The sequence below is a fragment of the Lissotriton helveticus genome, chromosome 7 (genome assembly GCF_964261635.1).
Source record: "Lissotriton helveticus chromosome 7, aLisHel1.1, whole genome shotgun sequence".
Classification (NCBI taxonomy): domain Eukaryota; kingdom Metazoa; phylum Chordata; class Amphibia; order Caudata; family Salamandridae; genus Lissotriton; species Lissotriton helveticus.
Window position 1 is genome coordinate 6469429 of NC_136068.1, and position 23260 is coordinate 6492688.

The following is a 23260-nucleotide window of genomic DNA, read 5'->3' on the forward strand; positions in this document are numbered from 1 at the left end:
ATATTCCAGCTGTGTCCATCTGGACCTCTTGGAAGAATACGAATGAAGCAATATTCATAAAAGGCAGCGTTTATTCAATGAAAATACCCAATGCATTTCAGGGAAAGTGCCCTTCTTCGGAGGTCACTGCCTTGCTACGTTAAAAAAGCATCCATCTATAATGCGCCTTCAATCACAACATAAGGTTCCCCATTCACCCTTTCACTTTTAACCCCTGCCTATGAACTACCCGATTGGCCCCCTGAGTTCAAATTTCCCGCCGTCTTGACGCAGATGTTATTTACGTCAAATCCTTGTCGTAAATACTCTCTGCGCATTGGAGATGGATGCTCTTCTCTCACCTGAAATTGGGGCATGTCATAATGGAGCCTCTTCATTGGAGCCGCTTTGGACTACCAACTGCAGCTATTGGCATTGCGGGAAGGGCAACTGCTGATGGCAGCCGCTGGGGGACTCCAGTTCCCAGAATCCCAACGTCCACACACCTGGCCCATTGATTACAAGGGCAACCAACTGTAAAGCTGCAGTGTGGCCTTGCTGTGTGGGACGCACCCGTGTGTGCCAGGCAAAGCCCGTGCCCGTCCGCGCCCGTCAGAGACTGGAGGAGGCTGGGCTGGGCCACTCCTCTTGGCTGTCCACTAAAAGGTATTGACTTGGGTCTCTGGGAGAACAAGGACACAATAGATATAGGATGCCCTCATATATATTATATAGTCAGCCCCTGGGACAGACTCTCAGCCAACCCCTGTGCTGCAGAGACTCTAGATTGATGTCATTCTAAACCTACTTTTTTGAGCAAGAGCGCCGAGCCAATTTAGCAGCCGCAATAGTGGAATCATCTTTAAGCAAAGAGACAGTAGGCTGAACTTGACGAGAAGCAAGAGCTGGCGAAGACAAAATGGAACGCTCAATGCTTTTGTTAATGTCTATAACTTCAGATAATGTGGGATTAGGGCAGGTAAGCAGGCGTTCTTGCATTTTTCTTAATAGCAGTTAAAAACAAAGTGATCCCTGATGCAGGTTTCAACCGAATTTTCAAATTCGCAAGTGGAAGCTAAGGCATGTAAATCAGCAATAAACTCTTCCACAGTTTCATCACTGGTTTGTTTACGCATAACAAAGCTGTGTCTTTCCAATAATACACTTGGCTCATCAGCAAAATATTTTTTAACCCCTTGGGTGCTGGTGACGGAACCACTCCGTCACCAGCCACGGGCGCGCTGTGCTGGTGACGGAGTGGTTCCATCACGGCGCGCTGCTCAGCCCACGCTGCCGCAATTACGCACCTGCGCGGCGCGTTCTATTGAGCGGGCGGGGCCATTATGGAACCACTCCGTCACAAGCACAGCGCGCCCGTGGCTGTTGACGTAGTGGTTCCGTCCCCAGCATGGCAGCGCCGCGCGGCCCCCCTCCCCCCCAGCGCCACGGCAGAATTAAACCTCTCCTTAGCTTCAATGTAAACATTCCATATAGAATCCCCAGATGGACGCGGAATAACAGGAAGGTTGTCAAAAATATGCTGATCTGCAAAGCCTAAACTGTTAAATAGTAAACCAAGTTTTCTAGCAGGTGAGTATTCAAGGCCATCAATAGCAATAGTGGAGAAGTGTGGCTCAATGGTTAGAGCGGCAGACCCTGATGCAGAGGTCTAGCCCGGGACCAGGGTTCAATTTCCGCCTCGGCGGGTCTTCGGCTCAATTTCCCCGGACCTGATAATTCTCGCCTCGGTGCCTATTCCAATCATGGAGTCCCACTCTGTGACTCTGGGCAATAGCTTGCTTAATCTCCACAACGGCCCCAACAGCGCTTGGGTGCCCAGGAGTGGATATTTCACAGGGAAAAGCCAGGAAGAGTTCCACAGCGGTATGAATACAGCGATACGAGACCCCTTCGGGGGTGATATGTGCGTTATATAAGCACTACATTTACATTTACAACCAAATAACCTTCGAAATCTCAAAGCCATTGTTTCCACTTGATCTCAGGTTTTCCAGGCTTCGGTAAGAAAGGAGGAGGATGTAAAACATTATTAGAAGAAGCCATAGTGTAAGAAAGACAAAAAGAAGGAAGAAACGAAGAAACACAAGAATAAGTGAAACAGGGTAAGTAGCGAAGACACAAAGAATAAATAAATAAAATGTAAAGCAAAGAGGGTGGTTGGAGCAAGAATGCCGACAATGCAGACCAAAACTCCCACAACCAAGTAAAAAGGATACAAAAATAAAGAATTTAAAAATCAAAAAATGTCAGAATGTAGATGGAGCAAGACTGCCGAAACACAGACCGAAACTGCTGCAGCAGGATGTTAAAGGTGGCACAGAAGTGGAGGAATCCCACTTAGTAAACAGCAAAAAATAAAATGTTCTGTTGGAAGGAATATAAATGCACACATTGTCCACTAGGTGTCAGGGTAGGACAATAAATAGAGTAGTAATCCGGAGACGTATGAAAACATAACTCGGAAAATACGCAAATATTCCTTGCGTTATAGCAGCTGATGAACAAACATACAGTGTATTTCTAAATAAGCACAATACTGCAAGCCCCCACATATCATTTTGGCCCCACTTAATACGTCAATGAACAAACAGTGACTCATATGAGCCGATCCACCTGAATTCCGTCTCCAATTTAGGACCTGATTGCGTTGTCGGGGGTGCGGTGTCGTGGCCCCTAGGCCCACATGCTGCGGCAATGACCACGCTGACACCTAGTGACCTTTGATTAACAGGGTCACCTGACTGGTGACGCCGGTGGTGGGTGGGTGATCACAGGAGCACTGGACTGCATCCAGCCGGATGCTACAGGGAGGACGACAAGTCGCAGATTGCAACCGCCTGGCCCTAGAACGGCGGTTCCGACAGCACAATTTGGATGCAGCTTATGCGGCAGGCGGAAAAGGCCCGCAGCACAAGCTGACATTGAAACAATTGATGTTTTCAAACATTCCTGCACCGTGTGGCAAGCACCATGCGATGTCTGACACGCGCACGTTTAGGCCCCATAGCGGAGGACCAGAGGGGAAGGGGGCCCTGCTAGGGGCGCCCAAAGTCACTTTCCAACAGCCTTTCCATGCCGCATAGGCTGACATAGAAAGTGACATCATAATCCCGACGGGGGAGCCGAGGCTAGCTCCGCCGTTATTATGGGATTGTGATTTTTTCAGAGCCCGTCGGAACAGCAGCGGACAGTCCCTCCGCCTGATGCCTCCACCCGCCGCGTCATAATGCGGCGGGCGGACCGCAGGGGTAGATGTCGGCCGGAGCACAACGGACAGTCTGTATGCTAGCATACCGGGCGTTATTGAACCAGCAGCTGATATAAGAGAAATGGATCTTTGAGCGCTCCCAGAAAACATGCTTCGCATAATATCATGGAACATCGCCGGGACGCGTTGTAGAATCTCAAACCCAGATTGGATTCTCCTTGTTAAACAACAGGATATTGTCTGCTGTCAGGAAACATTTGTCGCAAAGTGAGTTCAATATTGATGGGTTTCGTGCCTCTTTTGAACCCGCAATTCCTTGTAAGGCGGGTGGAGAAAGACGAGGACTGGCACATTTTTCCTTTGCGAAACCTTTTAAGTTATCTGCCAGTAAACGTTGGTGCTCGCCTCCAGATATGATTCAGCCTCCACGACGGTCAGTAATCTCCATTGGCTGACAATTAGAAATCGCATAATCTTAGCAGCCGGTGTGAACCTAGATGTTAAAGAGGCAAGAGCAAACTACAAGATGGCGCTTGAGGATACAGAATCAGGACAATGGCTTGGGACGACCTTAAAAAGGCCGGGGAGCTGAAGGATAGTGATAAATGTTGGGAAGTTATTAATAGGCCTTTTTTGAAAGAAACGGATGCCCCAACAATAAATACAATAATCACAGTAAACGCAAGGGCGGTCCATTATACGAACATTTACTCTTCCATGAAAGCTCTACGCCACCAGAACCAGGAAGGCCCTCTGCACACATCTCAGGTCAGAGATTTTCAAAATCCTATTACTGCCACTGAGTGTAGGATGCTGGCTTGTTATGGTAAAAGGTGCACACTTATTTAAGTGTAGCACCCTGCACTAATTCAGGCAACACATGGTACTTTTAGTGGTCTTAGACAACCTTATAAGCTCTCTAAGTGGTAGCTGTGGAGAGAAGCCTTCAGGCTTAGTCCAGAAGGAGTGTTAAGCATCTTATTTATCCAGATCAAATCATGTAGTGTATGTTAAATGAAAAAGAACCAGAAAGTGTATACATAAAAAAATGTCTATTACAAATCATTCACTAGCACATTGGCATATCTCCTACCCAGAGACACCAACACAAATACACAATTATCCTTCAATTGTAAACAGGTAAGTTAGCACAAAATACAGTGGTGTTCAGGGGGAGGCCAAACCAAACACTAAAAGAGTGGAATGTGAACTGAGACTGAAGTCGGGACTTGGACCAGGAGACTCAGAGGAACCGGGGACACAATTAACCACCAAGGTAAGTACCTCAGAACCCCACGGCGCCTGTATGCAAATTGGAAACATAGTCACGTGTCCAACAGAAGTCAACAAGAAAGTCACGGTTGCAGTTTTGGAGAAAAAGGACCCATCCCAGGAGACCCTGAAGAAGCCCCTTGGAAGACAGAAGGTTAGAGAGTCACCCTACACGAGGATACCCCAGGAACCAGGAAACCTACACCAGGGAATCCGGGTGCAAAGGTGCAAAGTGACGTCAGAAACTGCAGTGGACAACTTGAAGGGCTTCAGGGAAGATAACGCTGGAGAAGACTGTGAAGGAGTCCGGTGGAATTCAAGGGTGGATTCTTCGAAGCGAAGCACCTGCAAACAGAGAGGACAGAGTCTATGCCACACGGAGGTGAACAGGAGGCACGGAAGGGTATTGCCCACCGATGTCGGATGGTTCAGAAGAGCTGACAGTGCCTTTGTTGCTGCAGCTGTGGGGACCCGGCAATACTGAGGAAGACCAAGAGCCGAGCACAAGCTATCCATTGACTGAAGTCGAGAACCAGGGGTCGGTGTCTGGTGGGAGCATCAACAAGCCTTGGCAGCTGCTAGAGGTGTGGAAAGTGAAGAAAGAGCAACGCTGGAACCAGCAAGGTCCAAGGGACTCACCACAAGCAGGAAAGTCAGGGAAGGCCCCAGCAAGCAGGGGAGTCTACTGGAGCAGAAGAAGACCCTCAAGAAGACCCACAGGCCGATGGCACATAGCCGCAAGAGGACATCAAGCAGATCACCGTAGATGAAGGCCCACGGTGCAGATGATGTAGTGAGGACTTTGATCTTTAAAGGAAGAGATGGAGGAGGCTGGAACTTCTTGTATCCTGAAGATGTATGGAGTGCAGAGCCAACAAGCCTTGGGAAAGGCAAGTCGATGCAGTGCACAGGCATTCAGTCTCAGCAGTTCCAATACGGGATACTGTCCTCAAAATTGCATAAAGAACAGGTCAATCAATCAATCAATCATAGCATTTATATAGCGCACTACTCACCCGGAGGGTCTCAAGGCGCTAGAGGAGGGGGGTCCGCTACTGCTCGAAAAGCCAGGTCTTGAGATGCTTCCTGAAGGTGAGGTGGTCCTGGGTCAGGCGGAGGTGGGTCGGGAGGGAGTTCCAAGTCTTGGCGGCGAGGTAGGAGAAGGACCGTCCTCCTGTGGTGGTTCTTCGGATGCGGGGGACGGTGGCGAGGGCATGGCCGGTCGAGCGAAGCTGGCGTTTGGGAGCGTAGAAGTTGAGGCGGCTGTTGAGGTATCCTGGGCCTTGGTTGTGTAGGGCTTTGTGTGCGTGGGTGAGGAGACGGAAGGTGATTCTCTTGTTGACCGGGAGCCAGTGCAGGTCTCTCAGGTGTCCGGAGATGTGGCTGCGACCGGGGATGTCCAGGATGAGTCGTGCTGAGGCGTTCTGGATCCGCTGGAGTCTCTTCTGGAGTTTGGCAGTGGTTCCGGCGTAGAGGGAGTTGCCGTAGTCCAGACGGCTGGTGACGAGGGCCTGGGTGACCGTCTTCCTGGTCTCGGTGGGGATCCACCGGAAGATCTTACGTAGCATGCGCAGCATGTTGAAGCACGACGAGGAGACGGCATTGACCTGTCTGGTCATGGTGAGGGAGGAGTCCAGGATGAAGCCCAGGTTGCGTGCGTGGTCTGTTGGTTTGGGTGCGTTGCCTAGGGCGGGGGGCCACCAGGAGTCGTCCCAGGCGGAAGGTGAAGAACCCAGGATGAGGACTTCCGTCTTGTCCGAGTTCAGTTTCAGGCGGCTGTTCTTCATCCATTCGGCTACCTCTTTCATCCCTTCGTGGAGGTTGGCTCTGGCGGTGGCGGGGTCGTTGGTGAGGGAGAGGATCAGCTGGGTGTCGTCGGCGTAGGAGATGATGTTGAGGTTGTGCTGGCGTGCGATGTCTGCGAGGAGGCTCATGTAGACGTTGAAGAGGGTTGGACTAAGCGAGGAGCCTTGAGGAACGCCGCAGATGACTTCGGTGGCTTCTGATCTGAACGGGGGAGGCGGACTCTCTGTGTTCTTCCGGTGAGGAAGGAGATGATCCACTCCAGTGCCTTCTACTGGATTCCGACGTTGCTGAGGCGCTGCACTAGTGTACGGTGGCAGACAGTGTCGAAGGCCGCGGAGAGGTCTAGGAGGATGAGGGCTGCTGTTTCTCCGTTGTCAAGCAGGGCTCGGATGTCATCGGTGGCTGCGATCAGGGCGGTCTCGGTGCTGTGGTTGGCCCGAAACCCAGACTGCGAGAGGTCGAGGGATCCGTTCGTCTTGAGGAAGGCGGCCAGCTGCTTGTTGACGGTCTTCTCGATGACTTTTGCGGGGAACAGGAGCAGCGAGATGGGGCGGTAGTTCTTGAGGTCGGTGGGGTCGGCTGATGGCTTCTTTAGTAGAGCGCTGAGTTCGGCGTGCTTCCAGCTCTCCGGGAAGGTGGCGGTGTTGAGGGAGGTGTTGATGATGTCCCGTAGGTGGGGTGCGATGACAGCGTCGGCCTTGTTGAAGACGTGGTGCGGGCAGGGGTCGGTCGGAGATCCGGAGTGGATGGAGTTCATCGTGCGGACGGTGTCTTCGGTGCTGATCGGGGTCCAGGTGCGGAGGGTGGTGGTGGGGGGCGGTGGTTCGGTCGTGGCGTGCGTCGGTTGCGTGCTGAAGCTGTTGTGTATGTCCGCGATCTTGTTGTGGAAGTAGGAGGCGAGGGAGTTGCAGAGGTCTAGCGACGTGGGTGATGTCATTGTTTCCGGCGTTGGTTTTGGAGAGCTCTTTAACGATGTTGAAGAGTTCCTTGCTGTTGTGTGCGTTGTTGTCCAGTCGTTCCTTGAATGCAGTTTTCTTGGTGGCGTGGATCAGTTGGTGGTGTTTTCGGGTGGCGAGCTTGAGGGCAGTCATGTTGTCCGGTGTTGGGTCTCTGCGCCAGGCTCTCTCGAGGGCTCGGCAGTTCTTCTTGGAGCTCTTGAGTTCGTCGGTGAACCATGGGGCATTCTTGCTGCCGGGTCTGCTAGGCGGGGTCCTCAGAGGGGCGAGGTCGTCTGCGCAGTCGCTGATCCACTTCGTGAGGTTGGTGGCCGCTTGGTTGGGGTTCGCTGTGCTGGTGGGTGGGTTCTTGCTCAGGGAGGTCGCGAGCTGGTCGGCTGTGATCTTGTTCCAGCTTCTGTGTGCAACCTGTTGCTGGTGGTGGTCGATCATGGTCCTTTTGAAGCTGAAGTGGACGCAGCTGTGGTCCGTCCAGTGGAGTCCGGTGACGTGGCTGAAGGCGATGTCCTTGCTCGATGAGAAGACGGGGTCGAGTGTGTGTCCGGCGTAGTGGGTGGGGGTGGTCACCAGCTGCTTGAGTCCGAGGTTTGCGAGGTTGTCCAGCAGGGTGGTGGTGTTGCGGTCGTTGTTGTTCTCCAGGTGGAAGTTGAGGTCCCCGAGGAGGATGTAGTCCGTGGAGGGGAGGGTGTGCGGGCTGACGAAGTCGGCAATGTCTTCGCTGAATTGTGTGCCTGGTCCTGGGGGTCTGTAGATGAGGGTGCCTCTGAGGGTGGTCTTGGGGTTGATGTGGACCTGGAAGTGCAGGTGCTCGGCGGGTGCGAGGGTGTCGTCGGTGCTGGTCGTGATGCGGATGGTGTTCTTGTGGATGATAGCGATGCCTCCTCCAGTCTGGTTGATGCGGTCCCTCCGGATGATCTTGTAGCCGCCTGGGATGGCGATGGCGATGGCGATGTCGGGTGCTGAAGAGGCGTTCATCCAGGTTTCCGTGAGGAAGGCGACGTCTGGGGCTGTGGTGTCGAGCAGGTTCCAGAGCTCGACGGTGTGTCTGTGGACGGAGCGGGTGTTGAGCAGGATGCATTTCAGGTGGCTGCTGCTGGTGCTCGTCTCGGTCTTGGTCGGTGCTGGGGTAGTGCAGGTCCGGATGCAGGTGAACTTGCAGGAGTGGCAGCAGAAGGGTCCGTGGGTGCGTTTCGGGGTGGCTCGGTAGCAACCCGGGAGTCGGCCGGCGTTGAGTGCGTTGAGTTCGGTGGTGTCGTAGGTCCGGCGGGTGGGCTGGCTGCTGCGGGGGCCAGGGGTCCGGGCACTGGGCGCGGTCCAGGCGTGGACGGGCGCAGACGGGCTTACCTTTGGCGCGCGTCAACGCTGCGCGTGCGCACGGTCGCCATTTATGGCCAAGTGCAGGGAGGGAGGGGCAGCTGGGAGGCGGGAGCGGGGAGGAAGGGGGCGTGTCTACACTCCCCGGCGGCGGGAAGCGGGGCGGGTGGGTGCAGGGGACAGCAGCACAGGGGGGGATACAAGCACAGGGGACAAAATGAGCAGCACGGATACAGTGACAAAAATCACAGATATACAGTAAAAGACGAGTAAAGCTTCACAGTGGCACAGAATGCGGCAACAACGAGCGGGGGGCGTGGCCCGAGGGCGGGCCCACTCAGCGAGGCTGAGAGTAGCGGCAGGCGGGGGCACACGCAGCAGCTGGTGGCCGTGCGGCGCGGGGTGTCCTACAAGTGGGTCACACTCACCTGTGCCGCACGGTCGCCATTTATGGCCAAGTGCAGGGAGGGAGGGGCAGCTGGGAGGCGGGAGCGGGGAGGAAGGGGGCGTGTCCACACTCCCCGGCGTCGGAAAGCGGGGCGGGTGGGTGCAGGGGACAGCAGCACAGGGGGGGATACAAGCACAGGGGACAAAATGAGCAGCACGGATACAGTGACAAAAATCACAGATATACAGTAAAAGACGAGTAAAGCTACACAGTGGCACAGAATGCGGCAACAATGAGCGGGGGGCGTGGCCCGAGGGCGGGAAGACTCAGCGAGGCTGAGAGTAGCGGCAAGCGAGGCTGAGAGTAGCGGCAGACCTTAGGAGTGTTGCAGAATCACAACCTGTGTTGCTGAGCCTTTCGAAGCCTGTGGGACATCAGGAGCAGCAGACCGGTCAGCTTCATTGCGGTGCCTGCAGATGCAGGGGAGTGACTCCTTCACTCCAAGGGAGATTTATTTGGGTGCCCTCGATGCTCACAGGTCTGTTGATGATCCTAGAAGAAGCACAGACACAGGCGGCAAAGATGACATGGAGAAGAGTGTGACCAGGAGCAGCAGTTGTCTTCCGTGATGCAGTCTCGGTTTCAGGTGATGTCCTTTGAACTCCAAGTGTCCAGATGGTCAAAGAGTGACGTGTTTTCAGGCTTGAGTCATGTCCCAAGATGAATCTGAGGACCACCCATAGGTAAGCCCATAAATACCCTAGGAAAGGGGTTAGGAACAAATCAGGGGTCCCTCCCCAGAGGTGGGGTGTATAGAGGGGTGGATATTCCCCTGTCCTTTGTCCAGTTCTGTGCCAGAGCGGGAGTCAAGGGCTCCCTGACCTGGCTCAAGTGGGAGAATGCAAGGAGGGCGCCAAATGTGCCCTTCAAAGCAGTCTGTGGCGCTGGCACGCGCCCCCACCCCAGCCCAACACACTAAGTCCAACCTGGGGTCACACCTACCTGTGAACGAAAATGCTATTGTTCTACTTTAGGAATTGACAATTATTGAGCACAGACTACCAATCAATAAAGGACACGAGAACTTTTAAGGTGCTGCCTCCAATGAACACCCTATTGTTGTAAGAAAGGATTGGAGGAATAACCAGTATATTCGGATTCACCACTTTTGTTGCCCTGAAGAAGTCCTTGAGGACGAAACGCGTTGGCTACGATTTGTTTCAAGAATAAAGCATAAAGGGCCTCATTTATGAGGCCATGCGTCACTTTTACGCTGCCGGTGCGTCACTTTTTGTGACGCACCAGCAGCGTAAATAATGTGCCTTGTTGCACCATATTTACAAAGTGACGCATCTAGGTAGAAGCGTCACTTTGTAAACCCCTGCGCCACATTATACCTGCGTCAGGTATAATGTATGCAGAGGGGGCGTTCCCCCGGAAAAAGCCTCGTAGAAGTGACACAGTGAAATCTATGAGATTTCACTGCGTCACTTTTAGGATACCATTGCGTCAAAATCTTGCGCCTGCCTCACAGCAGGCGTAAGACTGACGCAAGCCCTTTCACATGGGGCTTGCCCCATATGAAAGGAAGCATTGCTGGAGTTGCGTCACTTTTGTGACACACTCCAGCGATGCGTCACTTTTGCGCTTAAAGATACGTCAGAAATACTGACGTATCTGTAACTCCTTGCGACATGATGCATCATACAGTAAATATGACGCAACAGGTATGTCGCAAGGAGTGTGCACTGAGAAGTGACGCATCGCTGTTTTCACGCAGCGATGCGTCACTTTCCATAAATGAAGCCCCAAGAACTTTTAAAGACCTACTGAACGATTTCAAATTCTATTGTATTTGCTTGTTACTGACCTTTTGTGGAGAGTGCTGGATCATGGTGTTTTATTGTAAATTGTGGGTATATCACCTTGGAAGCTTAGGGGTATTGAGCTTCAGATCCTTGGCACCCAGACTCCATGAGTACTTAGGACGACAGTATAGATAAGTGCAGTCACTATTGCCCTATACCCTGGATTTTCCGTTGCTGTTGTTTCAAAGTGTGCATTCCTGCCCTGACATAACTGGAGAAATGTCGCTAAGCGACATTCCTCCAATTACCAGTGGGCACGCTAAAAGGCAGAGCGACAAGCAAAGTAGCGATAACCTCTGTTATCGTTACTTTCCTTACGCCTGCTTCAAGACTGACTTAGCCATGATATCCTATGTAAGGTGGATATCACGGCTGAGTATGCCTCGCCCTATCATCAAGCTCTCGCCAAACTTTGTGAGATTATCGCTGGATTTCCAGCGATAATCTCACATTTGGCAGTTAGTGAAATCTCATAGATTTCACTGCGTCACTTCTACATGGCTTATTTGCATCAGAACGCCCCCCCCAGCATACATTATACCTGGCGCCGGTATAATGTGGTGCAGGGCTTTACAAAGTGACGCATCTACATAGATGCGTCACTTTGTAGATATGATGCAACATGGAGCATTTTTTACGCTGCTGGTGCATCACAAAAAGTGACGCGCCGGAGGCGCAAAAGTGACGCAAGGGTTCATTAATATGCTCCCTATTACTAGGACTGCCAGAATTGTATGAAAATCCATCTCGCTTTAAGTGCAACCATAAATCCTTTTTCAAAACCTGCTACCTGGCTTATTGTTCAAAAACCCTTTTAGAACTTGCCCAGGCTAAAGTATCTGTTATTACATATGTTGCCATCTCTACAACAAACAGCATAGAGCCTTACATATGCTGGGTAGAAATCCAACCCATAGATATTGGCTGAGAAGCCTCAGATTGGAAACAATGCTCTTAAAACTTGCCTTTCCCAAAGAGGAGATTGAAGCAGGGACCTTCAGGCATGTAGTAGTGATGGTATGTCACTTTAGAGCACAGGTCACTTTATGCTACATTTTAGCTTGAACCACAACGTGCTTTTTTAGTCCCAGCCCTCCATAAATCTAAAGTAAAAACCCACAAAGAAGGGCTAATATATTTGCAATCTTTGATCTCTCGAGACTTGTGTTATTCTGCTCTAAATTTTATAAGATTTGCTTTTAACATCAGAAAACGTATTCAAATTAAAAGTACTGTATTTTCCATTTTAAATTAACTTTTTTTTAATTGATGCAATATACCTTTTTATACCTCGTCGGTCTGCTTTGTAGATGGTCTTTTTTAACTGTATATGATAATATTTGATGTTTTGCTCTTTTGGTCTTTTGACCGGATAACGGTTGTTATGACCTGAACTGAACTGAGAAATAGACTGTTTACACTGTGCCAAGAAAAGACACCCCTGGACTCCAGAAAGCTGCAGACGACCCCTCCAGACATCATCCCAAGACCTGCAGTGTTCCACAAGTTACGAAGTATTGCACCTTTGTATATTGTCTACTTAGCACGGGTGTGGCCGCGTCCATCCGTAGTGAGAACTATGCCTAGTCACATGCAGCCGTTCTCAACACTCCCACAGCGCCTGAGTAGGGACCTCTCCCGTCTCACTTACACCTACACGGAACCAACTGCTAGTATTCCGCATGCACTACACAGCGCACTCTTGCACAACACATAGTACCAACACAGGCCCACCGTGGACCCCCAGACGTCGGCTCGGGCATGCAATGCCTGCTCGTTGACGCACCACTTTGTGGGCACAGACGGACTTTACATAAAACAATCGATAGCTTCCGAAAAAGGAAAATGCCTCACCCTCCTGGGCCTATGTAGGATGAAGGCCAAGATACAACCTCGTAGAGTAGAACCCCATAGAGTGGTGATAAACATCACCGGGTATGAAACCAGCCCCACAGTGTTGCACCTTTGCACAAAGTCTAGCGACATACAAACACAGCTAGATAGGATGAGCAGTTGGGGAACTATAGGGGAGGACACCGTTTGGCCCCGCGATGTTCCAGAGATGAGGTTCTTGGAGGTGGCAAGACCACCGCACCAGTGCACGCATATGTTCGCTCCAGCCTCTGTCTGTGGTCCCGGGATGGCCCTTGGCGTATCTGGGTCAGTATTCTTTAATTATAAGTCTAACTTTACTAGTAGTAACTTACCTTTGTGAATATAGAAAAGCAGTAAACTTACACAGAAGTGTACATTTACCGTTTGAATCGGGCCCTGTGTGTTTTCCCTTTCCCTTTCTTGCTCTTAGGAAATGCCTGATTAGTAAAAATAAGTGTCAGTCTCCAAAAATTTGTGTCGGTGGCCCGCACTGCTAAAATTAAGCACTACGTGTACTATGAGGCATTTCGTTCATCAGCTCTTACCGCCATGGCCTAGATTCCTACAGATGATTGCCAGGTCTCACTAGACCCAGACTTCAGACTTTGTACATTTGGCACACCAATGAACCTGCAGATGGTCAAAAGGCTGGAAATACCCAGCTCAATTTGGCACTAAACTATTCAGTAAGGGATTATTGGGATAATAAGGTGCAATGGGAGCTCTATAATCCGTTGGCTCCTTCCCGGAGCAGGATTGCGGGCAGAGTCCCTTAAAGCCGATTCTTCTGCCAATATGGAGCAGATGTAGACTGCGAAAATGAGATAAAATAGACGTTTGCCATGATAAACCTAGAAGATGTCTTTTGGCACATTTTTTAATCAGGTACAATTTATTCCTAAAAGTCACGTGGAGGCTGTAACAAGTGTGCGGAACCACAAGCAGGTAAGTTTGCTTGTAGTTATTCAAGGCGGTAGCCCAAGACGTATAGCAGCTTGCCAGCCACAGAGATTTACATTCAGAGAGTTACAATAGTTCAATCCAGAAACAATCGCAGCCTAGACAATGATCTTATGTTTATCACAAGCAGAAACAGGTCAAACTAACTTTATTGGTTTGGGATCTAAAAGATAGCTTGCTGTCAAAGATCACCTGAAGATTTTTGGGCAAATCTACAGGAGCGGAAAGGTGTCCCAGGACAACAGGCCACCAACTAGAAGACCAAAATGGAGGCCAAGCTACCGCAAATCAGTACCTCTGCCTTGTCTCTGTTCAGATTTAGTGAGTTAGCCGACATGAATTTCTTACATCTGTTTGCCACAGCGTCCGAGTCCTCCATAAAAGACAGCAATCTGGGTATCATCTGCATATGATACCCGTCCAAACCCAAAGGGCTGAATAAGCTTGGCCAAAGGCGACACATATATATCCAATAATGCCACAAATGACGCATCATCTAAGAGGTTGAGAGGTTGAGCGATAGCATGAGAGCTGACCAGCCTGGGTCCTGAACATAAAAAAAAGTGAAGTTAGCCAGCCTAGTGATTCCCAAGATGCCTCAGAGCATAAGCTGCTGTAAAACCGTGAGGTGAGATAGTGTCAAAGGGGACACTCACAACCCATCAGTGGCCTCATGTTACCCACAACTGACCTCACAAGTACTCCAGTGACCTCGCTTTCTCCTCCAGTGACCTCTACATCCCACCTGTGACCTCGTTTTCCATCAGTGGCTTCCTGTTTTCCATCAGTGACCTTGTAATCCCTCCAGTGACCTCACTTACCCCACCAGAGACCTCTCAACCCCACCTCACATTCTCCTAAAGTGGCATCTACATCCCACAGAGACCTCTTGTTTTCCATCAGTGACCTCTCTATCCCTCCCGTGACCTCGCTTTCCCTACCATTGACCGCTGGTTGCCGCAGCCAGTACGCCCTCACCTGCCAGGTTTGTTGCTGTAGCACTGGAGCCGTGCTTTCACCTCGTCATACGTCAGGAAGGCCATGTACCCGGGGTGTGTGACTGCCAGACTAGTCCAGTTCTTGAGCAACGACTCCCAGGGCTGAAGGGAAAGAAGAGACAAAGAGTCAGGTACTGAAATAATCATGGCTGTGCCTGTGTGTGTGTCTTCTAGTGTGCTGTGTGTCTGTGTATGTGTGGCTGTCTGTGTGCCTGTGTGTGGATCTGCGCATATCTTTTTACGAGTGTCTGTATTTATGTGTGGCTGAGTGTATCAATGTGTATCAGCATGTCATGTGTGCATGTTTCTGTCTGTTAGTATGCCTCTGTGTGCGTGTGTATCTGTGGCTGTGTGAGTACTTGTGCATGTTTCTATGTGTGTGTCCGTGTTTGTGTGCGTATGTGTAGGAAAGTGCATCTTTTGACATGGTTACCCCCCTCACACTGTTTGCCTGCTGTCTGATGTGATTTCAAACTGTAAGTGCACTGGGTTCCTGCTATCCAGGTTCTCAGTGCCAGGTCTCCTTCCCTAAAACTGTACCATGACTGGCACAACTTCTGTTGCCTCTGCAAGCCCCAGTAAGTGGTACCCCCAGTACCCAGGGCATGAGGATAGAGGAAGGTCCCCTAGGGATCCCTCACCCAGACCAGGCAGGGCTCCTACCGCAGGCTGCACGTCCAGGTGCAGGACAAACAGAAGAGTCGGCACGGCACACAGCCATGTGAGACACCTGAGAGACCTGCACTGGCTCCCGATCAACAAAAGAATCATCTTCCGGCTCCTCACCCACGCACACAAAGCCCTACACAACCAAGGCCCAGGATACCTCAACAGCCGCCTCAACTTCTACGCTCCCAAACGCCACCTCCGATCGACCAACCACGCCCTCGCCGCCGCCCCCCGCATCCGAAGAGCGACAACAGGAGGAAGGTCCTTCTCCTACCTGGCCGCCAAGACCTGGAACTCCCTTCCGACCCACCTCCGCCTGACCCAGGACCACCTCTCCTTCAGGAAGAAGCTCAACACCTGGCTGTTCGAGCAGTAGCAGCACCCCCTCTCCCCCCTAGCGCCGTGAGACCCTACGGGTGAGTAGTGCGCTCTATAAAGGTCTTTGATTGATTGATTGATTGATTGATGTGTGCTATGGCAACCCTCCACTGCATAAGATAGAGGTAAGTCACAACTACGGCAGGCCTTTAGCCCTAAGGCAGGGTGCACTGCATCCTATGTGGGGGCGTATCAGAAGGAGCAGATGGGTGCCTTCGACGTCCGGTCCATTCTGGGGGTTGTAATTGAACAGGGAAGCCATAAAGAATACAATCAATCAATCCGGGGGTTTATACAGCGCGCTACTCACCCGTGAGGGTCTCAAGGCGCTGCAATGCTCGTCAACACACGTTTCCTAGCTCCATGATGGCTTCACTGATTTTTAAGATGTTTGCTACTGAACCTCTTAATAAATCATTGCTGATGGCAGTATTGGTTTATCAATAAATTCACACAGGAGTCCCTTTTAGAGGGTCCTCCGAAACCTTACCCACCACTGGTGCGGCCCCTGTTAAGTTTTAGCCAGCCTGCTCCACTTTTGGCAGTAAAGAACACCATCATGGGTGAGGACCGGCACATACCGTGTCGAAGTGACTCACCACTGAAAATAAATGTTGCAGCTTCCCAAGCCCATTGGTTCACTAGTTCGGTGGAACTGGTCCCCGCACGTTTCCATCACCGTGAGGGATCCTCTCAGCATAGCGACCAACACACGAAACAGCTCCGTTCCTGAGAGCCCATACCCTCTTGCTGATGACCTTGTCAGTTTACATCAGCAAAGTTGTCATGTCCATCTACCCAGTGATTGCAGGAGAGTAGGATCTGCTTCCTATAGTTACCCCCACTTTTTGCTGATGTTTCACGGTTTTCAACGTAGTCTGGCTGGGGCCCTGCTATTCCGGACCCCAGCCTAGCTGCTTCCTCTCTAAAATGAGTGCATGTACTTTAGGCACACTCCAGATTGGATACTGGGGTAACCTTATCAGTCCCTAATATATGGCACACCATGTATCCAGGGCATGAGTACCCCAGAGGCCTCCCACGAGCTGCAGCATGTATTATGCCACCCCTGGGAGACCACTCAAAATGACACCCCAGGTCTGCTACTGCAGCCTGGGTAAGGTGGTGCCTGCACCCCTTACATAGATATAGCAGTTCCTGATCTTCCTTTTCTTAGTTCCACCGCAGCAGCCACTACCCTGTTGTCTTCCTTTGCTTCCTCAGTAGCATCTGCTTTCCCTGTTTCCCCCTTCTGCCCAGAGCAACATCTGCTCTCCTTGTTGCTTACTTCTTTCCTGAGCAGGACAAGCTTTCCTCGTTATCTACCCTTCTCTTCTCAGCAGCACCTGCTCTCCCCATTTATTATAGTAAATAACCCAACTGCAGGCTGGTAAATGTCAAGACAGTGTATTTAGGGATGTAAGTTGTCATGCCAGCAACAGGGAGAAACTCCATCTCACAGCCTGCAGAACCCTCAAAGATTTATCCCAAACATAGGCCCATAATACATAGAGGAGTCCCTTCTGTGAAAAGACACCATATGTACAATAGCACAACAAAATAAAGCATTTACTATCAGCCTAGAAAAACATGACAAAGGAGGAACACAACTTAAAAAAGTACAAATTAAAATATACTTATCATCAAATAAAAGAGCAACCAATAAATAAAGAGGGAAGAAATAACAGACAAAATGCAGAAGCTACAGAATCCATCTCAATTTCCATAGTGGAAGTTTAACTCCGTGGAAGGGGTGTTTTGCATAGTGTCACGTGACCTTAAACAAGCACTCTTAGAACGGGTACTTTGCATAGTGACACCAGACCAAGAACAAGGAAGTATCTGAGAAGCAACTTTCACACTCCTTTCAACATTTCACTACTGACTGCATTGGATCCTAACCACATCTCCATACATTTCCTCTACAATGACAGGGTCACCTTAGCACGCATCACCTTTGTTTATGAAACCAGGCTTCTTGATACACCCCTTGTCACCCAGAAGAACGAGAACACTGTTTAACATTGTTCTTGGCATTATTCTCAGTTCTTTGTTTTCCTGAGACAACTCTCTCACAGACATTGTCAACCAAACAAGCTTCAACCATTCCTTTACTAAGCCATTTGACAATACAAGTTGAAAAGAGAAATCTTAGTGACCAAATGAAGGGTCACTAAGGGAGGGAGTGGGGTTGGCCTAACGGCTAAGGCGCTCGACCTCGGACCTGGGGAACTGGGTTCGAGTCTCGGTAACGACGCCAAAAACCCCCTGTGATTCTGGGCAAATCACTTAATCTCCCCGTGCCTAAAATGAAAGTGTCCTCATGTAACGTAACTGGTGCTATGTAAAGCGCTCTGATAACTGGTTCGGTTCTAGTTCGCGCTATATAAAACTCTGCAAAATAAAAAATAAATAAAAAAAAGGGTGATGTGGTAGTAATACAGCATGGACATGACTGCCTCTTCTATCACATAACCAATGTTTCTGACCCATTTGATACAGTCAGTCAAGGCTCTGTTTAATCTCTCTACAATGCCATTGGTTTGAGGGTGGTAAAGACTACTTTTGAGCTGTTTGGCACCATAATCTCCCAGGAACATGGACAAACACCTACTGACAACCTGCAGAACCTTCAAAGACACATTCCAAACATGGAACTACAATACATCAGAGCAGCACATTCTATGAGAAGAACATAACACCATTGTCGATCCTTTTTTCTCAGCAGCATCCACTCACCCTATCGTCTTCCTCTTTATCCATGGCAGCATCTGATTTCCCTGTTGTCTCCCCTTCTTTCTTCGGTAGCACCTGATGTCCCTGTTGCCTCCCTTTTCCCAGAACTTTCTACTGTCCCTGTTTTCTCACAACCTCTAGAGATACATCCCTCTTCTTGCCCCCCACATGTATCTCCCCTGAACCCATCCTTTCCTCACCTGAAAGAGACGTGTGAAGATGTCAAATTCAAATATGGAGATGTGATCATTGCAGGTCAGGTCAATGGTCGACTTGAGCGCCAAGGCCATGGGTCCCGACTCGGCCTTGTGCACTGTGTCCAGCTTCTCTTTAAACTCCACCCACGGTACGATGTTCCTGAGAAGAGCAGCAGGGTCAGAGGTCAGAAACACGTATAACCATGCCCAGTATCATAGAAAAGACACAGAGGTCAGAAACACATGAAGACATGTCCAACATCATAGGGAAACGACCGAGGATAAAAAGAAGTGGAGACATGTCCGAGATCAGAGGGAAGAGACAGAGGATAAAAAGAAGTGGAGACATGTCCGAGATCAGAGGGAAGAGACAGAGAGGCTAGGAACACACAAAGACATGCCCAAGATCAGATGGAAGAGACAGTGAGGGTAGAAAGACATGGAGATATGTCCAAGATCAAAGGGAAGAGACAGAGAGGCTAGTAACATGTGGAGACACGTCCGAGATCAGAGAAAAGAGACAGTGAGGCTAAAAAGACATGGAGGAATGTCTAGTTTCAGAGAGGAGAGACACGGAGGTCAATGACGAGTCTCCTCAGTATGTGGAATAACTCTCCGTCCTCAAGGCATTCGATGATCTCCATACTCTTCTAAATGCAGCCTCTTCACTCCGCAGTGATCCTTCCAACCTCCTCTTGATTCACCCTCACACAGAACGCATTCCCCTCTCCTCTACCTACTGTAGCTCCTTGTGGTATTTAATGTTGAGATAGTCTCTTACTTCAAGAGGACTGGTCTGGATTCAGACTCGTTCCCGCTCCATGACAATCACCATCCACACTAGTTGTCGGTGGACTGCAAGTCTCTGGCCCTGGAGACCTGCGTCTCCCCATCCTGCTGGGTCGCATTACAGCTCTCGGTGCTGATCGCCTAAGCCTGCTCAACCGGCTGTACATTGAGAAGAGATTAAAAAGACACCAGAGGGATCAATGAAGATGATCAGCCACTCACGAAGATTGAAGCCTTTTCTTTGGATGATCCTGGAAACGATGAGTCGAATATCTGTTGACTAAGGGCCCGATTCACAGAACTAACTTAAGACAAAATCCTAAACTTACTACCATTTCGGTATTCACAGAAGGTACTTAGGGCCATATGTATCAACATTCCGTTTTGCGATTCCTAAATAGCGATTTTTAAGGAATCCCTATTTAGAAATCGCAAAATGGTATGTATGTAGGAAATCGCTTCTTTTTAGCAATTCCTTAAAATTCCTAAATTGCGATTAGCAAGTTGCTAATCGCAATTAAGGAATAACTTCCCATTCATTTCTATGGGCCAGGAGGCCCATAGGAATGAAGGGGAAATTTGCGATTCGCAATTTGCTAATCGCAAATTGTGAATATTTTCAAGGGTGCAGGGGTGTCTCAAGAACACCCTGCTGCACCCCTGAAAATGACATGTGTGCGCATATGGCGCACATACATGCCCTAAGGGCATGTATGAGCGTCACATGGCACCTTTTGATGTTTAAAAAAATGCTTTATTAAAAGAATTCGCAACTTACCACCAACTAGAAGTTGGTGGTAATTTGCGATCCCTTAATGGCATTTTGGAATGTTTTTTTCCTTGATACATTGCATTTAAGGAATCGCAAAATTTGCAATTCCTTAAATGCAATCGCAAAATAAGGAATGGCAAATTTAGCGATTCCTTATTTTGCACCAAAAATGTTTCATACATACCATTTAGCGAAAATGGGTTTGCAAACGCCGGAATTCTGCGAATTTCGGCGTTTGCGAACCCATTTTGCTTTGATACATATGGCCCTTACTCGTTTCGGTTTTCACAGAAGGCCCCTAAAATGAGAAAAATCCTGACTTTAAGACTTTCGGTATTCATTCACAGAAGGCATTTAGGAGTCCTAAAGTTAGGACCCCTAACTTCTGTGAATACCAAAATGAGTAAGTGCCTTCTGTGAATACCAAAATGGTAGTAAGTTTAGGATTGTTGGACTTGGGCCTTCTGGCAGGTTCACCCCTGAACTTTTTGCCTGGAAGTATAGTGATTTCTGGTCTTTGCGCACTTTGACACTGTGGCGCAGTGTAAAGTGCGTGCGCTCCCTGAGTGCGTGTGTGAGATAGGCCTGCCCTCCCATAGGAATGCATGGGGAATGTATGTGTCCCTGGTAGTTCCTGATGCGTGGGGAGTGCAGGCTCGAGTTTGGTATGTGTGAACTCATGAGAGTGAATGCTGCGCAATGGTATGTGCGGCTTGTATGTGTCTAGTGTGGAAGTGCTACTTCTAGACATTGATGTATGTGTGCAGTGAGGGTGCTGGAGCGTGATTGGCTGGAGCTGGCTGGTGAGCCTGGCTCCAGGAAGGCTGGATGGGTCTGCCCGGTGGTGAGTGGGAGATTAGCATGCTGATTGCTGGGGAGGAGTGTACCTGTGTCCTGAATGAGGCTGGGTTTTCCCCTGACAATGCTGGCTCCGCCCCCCTGTGGTGCGACTGATGACCCTAGCCCTGCCAGTGAATGAAAAGGGTGATTGAGCACATCAAGAGTGCTCACCAACCAGCTGCGACTGGTTTCTCCCCTCACCCTGTGCCAGAACAAAGGATTTACAGTATAAAAATGGGGCTGTGTCCCCACAGAGGTTGTTCTCTTCCAGGATCCTGATAGGAGGGGGCTGCTGCTGGTGGGGCCCAGGAGGGACCGCCATGGGGGCTGTCTCCTGCCCTGTGCGCTGGCCCCTGGGCCCTACATGCTCCTCCTGATGCCCAGGACCTTCTGCTGTGCCTTTGTCCTTGCCCCAGGGCTGTGGCTGCCCTCTAGCGCTTGGGAGCGCTGTGATCCTCTGCCCTAGCGCTTGGGAGCGCTTTATTTGCTATTTTAGCGCCTGGGAGCGCTTTTCTTTCACCTATAGCGCCTGGAAGCGCTGCATTGTCGCTAAGCGCTTGAGAGCGCTCCATGTGCCTTAGCCGGTGCCCACCCGGCATTTGTCACCCCGAGTGGTGGCCGAGCGGCGCGGGTGCCACCCCGCTCATTGCCGTCTTCAGTTGCCGCTGCTTGCCCCGGTTACAAATTCCCTCGAGAGAGCCTACCCCTTGGTGAGGTCAACCCCCGTCTACAATTCCCAGCCGGGCCGCCGCGCTGCCCGCGACGACCCGGAAGTGGTTGGCCGGCCGCCCAATGGCAGCGCAGCTCGGCCGGAAGTCCCGCCTCCTCGAGTACCCAAGGAAAGTGAGGAAGTGAAGTTCCCTCCGTGGCCCGGGGCTCCCGTGAGCTGGGGAGAGCCCCGGGGCCGCCAACCAAGCCAAGTGCGAGCCGATGAAGGCCCGGTCCCAAGATGGGGGACCGGGTGAACAGCGAAGAGGGCGCATGAGGAAGGCGGGGCTCCCATGAGGAGAGAGAGCCCCGCCGAGCGCAACCGCCGCCCGGACACCGAGAGCCTGCCGCAGAGAGAAGACGACCCTGTGAGGGTAGACCGGTGAGTGGGGACCGGGTGTGTGCTAAAGAGAGGGGGGGCGTCGGGGCACATGGCCGGTGCCTGCCCCCTCCCTTCCGCGGAGTTAGTTGTTTTGGAGCCCGAGAAGGCTCGAGGCGCCCCACTTGTTTCCCGGGCCCCGAGAGGCTCTTGGTTGCCGCAGTTTGTTCACTTCGAGTCCCCAGAGAGGGGGACTCCAACGGCAGTGCATATTTGTGCCTAGAGAGGCTCAGGGCATCCCCAGTGCTTCCGGGTCCCCCCCTGAGGGACCCCAACAGCCCAGTGAGGCTGCATCAGTGTGCCCAAAGAGTCCAGTGAGGCTCTAAGTGCATTTCTTGGCCAGAGCCTGCGAGGCTTCACCGTTTGGCCACAGCATTGCTTACAACTGCCCAGCACTTCGTGGGCAGTTGCACCGTTAGGACCCTGATATTGGGACTGCCATAGGTTGTGGTTTACGTGACTGTGTTGCATAGTTGCTTGTTCCTTACACCTCTGAATGGGTAGATTATTCATCATGTGTTCTCCTGCGCTGCACCTCTGAATGTGTTGATAATGCATCATGTGCCTTGTTCCTTACACCGCTGAATGTAGGTTCTGCATCATGTGTTTTCCTTCCCTACACCCCTACAGGTATTGTGATACTTAGGTGGTTGTTTTTCTCCTAGTGCAGGTGGTGCTAGTGAGGTCCTGGTTACCAGTGAGTTCTGGTTGTGTACTTATGTTCTAATTTGTGCTACAGTGATTTACATTCTATGTTCTAAGTGCTATTTCTAAAAGTGTTACTTCTAAAAAGTGCTGATTCCTGACAGTGGTCCAGGTGGCCCTGTCTTGTACATATCCCCTGTAAATTCTGCCCGTGCCTCTGGCACCTTGTAAAGTGTGTGTTTTAATCTAATGTGTTTTGGTGTAATACAAAGGCTATTTTTATATAACCTTGTGTGGAGTTTCCTTTGTGGTGGGCCTTGGGTGTTGTTGCTGGGGTGCGTGCGCAAATACTTAACTCACATCGCCTCCAAGTTTAGCCTTGCTGCTCACGCCACGTTACCTAGAGGGTGAGCAGGGGTTATCTTGGCGTGTAACTCCCTTGCCCTGACTTAGGAGTGGTGGTCTCTGACTGACTTTGGCGCAAGCCCTGGCCAGCCGGGGA

The 23260-nt window shown here is 50.6% G+C and overlaps 1 protein-coding gene across 1 annotated transcript in view; it reads right to left on the reverse strand.

Moving 5' to 3' along the window:
* CBLC (Cbl proto-oncogene C) overlaps positions 1 to 18782 on the reverse strand; it is a 147153-nt gene extending 128371 nt beyond the window's left edge. The window contains exons 1-2 of the mRNA XM_078651274.1: positions 18629 to 18782; positions 14626 to 14747 (exon numbers count right to left, since the gene is read on the reverse strand). Coding sequence (XP_078507400.1) covers positions 14626 to 14747; positions 18629 to 18718 — 212 coding nt within the window. The 5' untranslated portion in view covers positions 18719 to 18782. The remainder of the gene's footprint in view (positions 1 to 14625; positions 14748 to 18628) is intronic.
* Between the last annotated feature and the right edge of the window lie 4478 nt (positions 18783 to 23260).